The following is a 4,635-nucleotide window of genomic DNA, read 5'->3' as shown; positions in this document are numbered from 1 at the left end:
GCCCTCCCTTCCCCTCGTCTCCGGTCTCCAGCCCTCGCCCCTCGGTCTCCGCCCGTCTCCGTCCCTCCGTCCCTGCCTCCCAGCTCGCTCGCACGTCAACCGCCCCTCCCCGCTCCGAACCCAAACCCAACCTCAGGCCCCGCGCCTCTCTCTCGAAAGCTGGGAGTCGCTTGCTCGCTCAGAGTGGCAGCTGCGCTGGTCCGCAGCGCAACTCACCACAACCCCAGCCCGGAGCCTGAGCCCGAACCCGAAGATCCGCGGCATTGCCCCCCCCCCCAGGTCGCCGAGCTGGAGTATGCAGGTCGAGGGCTCATTATTATTACAATTATTATTATATTAAGCCGAGCTGGAGCATGCAGACAACTCCACCCCTTCCCCTCACCCTGACCCTAGCCCTAGCCCTAGCCCTAACATGCAGGTGGCGGTCGAGGGCTCGTACTACGTCTCCTTTCGGCTGCTGCTCAAGATCGACTCGGTCCGCACGCTCCCCGCCGCCTCTGGACACGCCTCCCACACGTCCGCATGTCTAACCCTAACCCTAACCCTGAACCACAGGTCCGCATGTCGGGCGCCCTCGTCGTCAACGCCGCAAACGACTTGCGACAGATCGGCGACCTCTCCGCCGAGGGTTGCATCGCGAGGCACGGACCTCGCCCGACCGCGGCCCCTCTCCCTCCTCCGCAGGTCTCTCCTTCGCCGAGCTGCCTGCGCTCAAGATGAGAGTCGAGTGCACCGTCTCGTGGGGCACGCTGCCGCTGCCGCTGCAGGACAAACACTCAGCCGATAGCTGGCCACGAGCGACCCTCACACGATGATGTCGCCGCCCTCTGAACTAGTGGTCCGAATCGTCCGCCAGCGACGACTCATCGGTCACCCTGCCGCACGCAGGACTACATTGGCGAGACCGTCGTCAACGAGTTTCGCGCCTGGCTGACACGAGCGATGGCGCGGCGCCGCCTCGCCGGCCAGAGCCGGTGTGGCCAAGCCCCTCTCACCCGGTGTCGCCTCCCCGCCCCGCGGTGTCGCCAGGTCCAGCCCAACGAGCTCGTCATCAAGCCCGCCGCCTTCCAGCCAAAGCAGACCCTCACCGACGCAGACGTCGAGCGCGCGATGTGAGAGCGCGAGGCGAGCCAGGCGCCCCCTCTCTCAACGCGGCGTCAGAGCGCGGGGCGTGCCGAATGTAGGCGCGCCGCGTCGATGGCGAGGGAGCTCTCTGAGGTGCAAAACGAGACGTTGCTGTGATGCTGGACGCCCAGCCGCGGGCTACCGTGTGTGTCGCGCCGTCGCCGCTCGAACGATTGCCGGGCGCGCTGACGAGACACCGATGTGTGGCCGTGCCGCTTGACAACATGTACATCATGTGCGCGCGGTCGGTCGGTTGTGCCGGCGGCCCCGCTTATGCGGCCGTTCGGTGGTTGTGGCAGCGGCTTTCTGCAGCGTGCTTGGGGGGCATTGCGTCTTGTGTGGCGCCGCCAGGGTGGCGCCGCTGTGCCGCGGGATTCTTACCCGCGGCGCGTCGCGCCGACGTCTTTTCGTGAAGTATGTGATGTTAAACGCTAATGACGGCGTAAAAGGCGCGCGGGGGGGTGTCTTAGAGCTGTCTTGGTGCGCACGCAAGACGAGTCGAGACGCGCCCGCGCCGCGGGCTGCCGACGGCGACGCTCGCGCGCAGGGAGGCTCGCGCGTGACCTACACGCTAGAGCCGCAGTCGCTACTCTACCAGAAGGTTCACGTCTAACGCGACGATCGAAAGAAGAGAGTCGTGATTTCTGGTTGGTTTTCAAAAATCTCTCTCTCTCGATCGAACTCTGCTCTCTGGTCTCCGCTCTGGGCCGATGCCACCTCGCGTTTGTCCTAGTTCTTACTGTCGCTCGTTTTGACATGACATGACAGAGAGTGTCCCTTGTAATGCGAGAGAGTGCGGTTCGTCCTATCCGCTTTCTCTCTCCTGCAGCCCCGCCCGTGCCCCGCGAATTCTTGTCCAGCAAGACCTGCTCTGGATCGCCGTCCACCAGTGTGTCTCGACGCCGAACCCGAATGCGCCTCCTCCTGCAGTTCAAGGGCAAGACGACCGAGGTGCACGCCGACAGTGCCGACACGGTCATTGCCGCCGCGCACGACGCTCTCGCGCTGCCGTCTGACGAGTGGCGTCTCAAGATCGTCGCGAAAGGGAAGCAGCTCCAGCCGGGAGCTTCCTTGCCCGCGCTGGCCGAGGGCGCCAAGCTCATGGTGATGGCATCGTCCATCACCGCCGTTGAGCGCGGGCTGACCTCGCGATCAGACCCGACGGTGCGTGGTTTTGCAGCCGAGGACGAGGCGGCTTCGCGGCGTGCAGCCGACACGGCGGGTGGCGCAGACGAGGTGAGCGTGTGGTGCACCTCGCAGGATGCAGAGCACAAGTTCTGCCGATTCGAGCCGTGCACGTGGCAGAGCTTCGGCACTCGCCCCTCGTCGACCACCCCGCACGCCTTCGAGGCGCGCAAGCTGCTGCTGCGGCTGGCTACCGACCCGGCGGTGGTGGGCATCATGCGGGAGCGTCGGTATCGGGTCGGGACGCTCGCCGAGATGGACCCGATCGACGACCGGCTCGCCGAGAAGATGGAGGGCGGCGGCAAGCGGCTGCTCGGCTACAACACCAACCACGGGATGTCCATCCACGTGCGGCTCCGGACGATGGACTTGCGCGGCTTCGAGGCGTACCCGTCCCTGGTGGACACGCTGCTGCACGAGCTGGCGCACAACGAGGTCGGGCCGCACAACGACCTCTTCTGGCACCTCTTTGCCCAGCTCAAGGCCGACTACCTCCGCCACCACGCGCGCCTTGCGCAGAGCGGTGCGCTCTTCAGCGGCGCGTCGCCGCTGCAGCTCGCCGGCGTCGCCGAGCAGGCCCTCCTGCCCGAGGCAGCCGGCTCCTCCGCACCGGGGTCGCTCACGCGGCGGCCTGCGCCTGCAGGTGTCTGACGTGCGCGCCGCAGTCTTGGGCACCGTCGCTCGCGACCGCATGGCGCCGCTCCCTCCGGCGCAGGAGGCGCTGCTCGACGGCTACTTCTCCCTCACCGAGCGGCGCGGCGGGAACGCTGTGGGCGGGGCGGAGCGGCAGGGCGACAGCGGCGAGGGTGCGTCGCACGCTAGCGCGAGAGCCTTGGCGGCAGAGCGCGCGGAGGCGCGCCGTCTTCAGCAGCAGCAGCAGCAGCAGCAGCAGCACGGCGAGCGGGATGGCGGCGGTCGTGACCACTTGTGAGGAGGGGCGGTCGTGACCAGCGAGACGATCATATCGTATCGAAATGTACCAGTGGCACCGGCGCTCTGGCGGCCTTCCGCCCACAAACGCCGATTTGACCGAAGAGCGCCGCTAGTTCCGAAGACCAGTCTATTTGTCGAACCGGAAAAAAAAACGACGCGCACACCGCACAAGGCACATTCGCATATCGCAATGGCACGCGGCTCACCGACGCAAGCGCGCGGGGCTGCATCCACCATCCTGATTCCTGTCGTCCGTTTTGGGTTTCGTGAAAAAACTGATAAAGCATAAACGTGTGGTATACTGGTAAAACATAATGGGGGGAGATTCGAAGGCTTCTGGAGCGACTACCGGCACATCGCTGCGGGCGAGGCTGCCCGCGAGCCGCGACCCCATGAGGGAGGGGCGTTCGCCCCTCGCCGGTCCCCTCAGCTCATCTTTGCGTCGAAGACCATGTCCTTCGGGTCCTGCAGCCCGCGCGCCTTGTAGCCGTCCATCGCTCGCACCTTCATCGGGGCGGCGCGCGGGCGGAACTTCGGCTTGTCGCGCGAGGAGATGGAGTCGTAGCGCGAGTCGACGCCGAAGGGGCGCGGCAGCAGCCAGTGCAGCCCGATGTCGACCGGCGTCTTGAAGCCGTCGAGCGGCAGGTAGAGGCCCTCCACCCCCCACACCTCACCTTGCCGACGACGGCCGGGTGCGGCTCGGGGGCGGCGGCGGGGCGGCGGCGGGCACGTGCGCGGCGGCGGCGCCTGCGCTTTCGCCGCCTCCGCCATCGAGGTGACGACGGCTTGCTTCTCGAAGGAGTAGGAGAGGGGCAGGGTCGGCGGGAGGGCCGCCTTTGCGTCCGCCTCGAACTTGGTTGCCGCCTCCTTGACCATGGTGCGCAGCTCGGCCTCCACCTGCGTGGGTGGGGCGGCGGGGCTGGGCGGGGCGGGCAAGGGAGGGAGGGAGGCGGCGGCGGCGAGGGGAGGGGAGGTTGTGCAAGGCGCCTTCAGCGACGGCTTGAGCGCAGCGAGCTTCTGCATGAACCGCTCCCGCGACTGCACCTGCAGCAGCTTGAGCTGTCGCCGACAAGTGGGCGTCGCGGCGCGGGTGATCTGCGAGAGCAGCGCGCTGCGGGCGGTCGCCACGGTCGGCGAGCCGCCGAGCTGCGCCGCGTCGGCCGAGTACTTTGCGATCGAGTCGTCGATCAGCGAGCCGAGCCGCTCCCCAAAGTCGGGCAGCGCAGTCGCCTGGCGGGGAGGGCGGTCAGTCGGAAGCGAAGGGGCGGGGGGAGGGCCCGCCGGACCCATCGCGGGGGCGGCGGGGTGCGGGCGAAGGCGTGGGGGCCGCGGCGCGCCTCCGACGCCTTTTGCAGCGCCTTGAGGCCCTTTGAGAAGTGCTTTGCTGCCCGC

The 4,635-nt window shown here is 67.6% G+C and overlaps 2 protein-coding genes across 2 annotated transcripts in view; both read left to right on the top strand.

Annotated features, from left to right (window-relative positions):
* The window catches only part of EMIHUDRAFT_460558 (hypothetical protein), a 2,147-nt gene extending 578 nt beyond the window's left edge, over positions 1–1,569 (top strand). The window contains exons 2-9 of the mRNA XM_005788482.1: positions 135–198; positions 280–301; positions 419–475; positions 556–610; positions 685–767; positions 889–945; positions 1,030–1,112; positions 1,185–1,569. Coding sequence (XP_005788539.1) covers positions 135–198; positions 280–301; positions 419–475; positions 556–610; positions 685–767; positions 889–945; positions 1,030–1,112; positions 1,185–1,242 — 479 coding nt within the window. The 3' untranslated portion in view covers positions 1,243–1,569. The remainder of the gene's footprint in view (positions 1–134; positions 199–279; positions 302–418; positions 476–555; positions 611–684; positions 768–888; positions 946–1,029; positions 1,113–1,184) is intronic.
* A 426-nt stretch (positions 1,570–1,995) lies between these two features.
* Positions 1,996–3,386, top strand: EMIHUDRAFT_373278 (hypothetical protein). Its single transcript, XM_005788481.1, has one exon. The coding sequence runs from the start codon at positions 2,038–2,040 to the stop codon at positions 2,959–2,961; it is 924 nt and encodes a 307-aa protein (XP_005788538.1). The 5' UTR covers positions 1,996–2,037; the 3' UTR covers positions 2,962–3,386.
* The last annotated feature ends 1,249 nt before the right edge of the window (positions 3,387–4,635 follow it).

This window comes from Emiliania huxleyi (assembly GCF_000372725.1).
Source record: "Emiliania huxleyi CCMP1516 chromosome Unknown EMIHUscaffold_1345, whole genome shotgun sequence".
Lineage (NCBI taxonomy): Eukaryota > Haptophyta > Isochrysidales > Noelaerhabdaceae > Emiliania > Emiliania huxleyi.
Note: the sequence above shows the minus strand (reverse complement) of the source record. Positions and strands in the feature narration are given on the sequence as shown.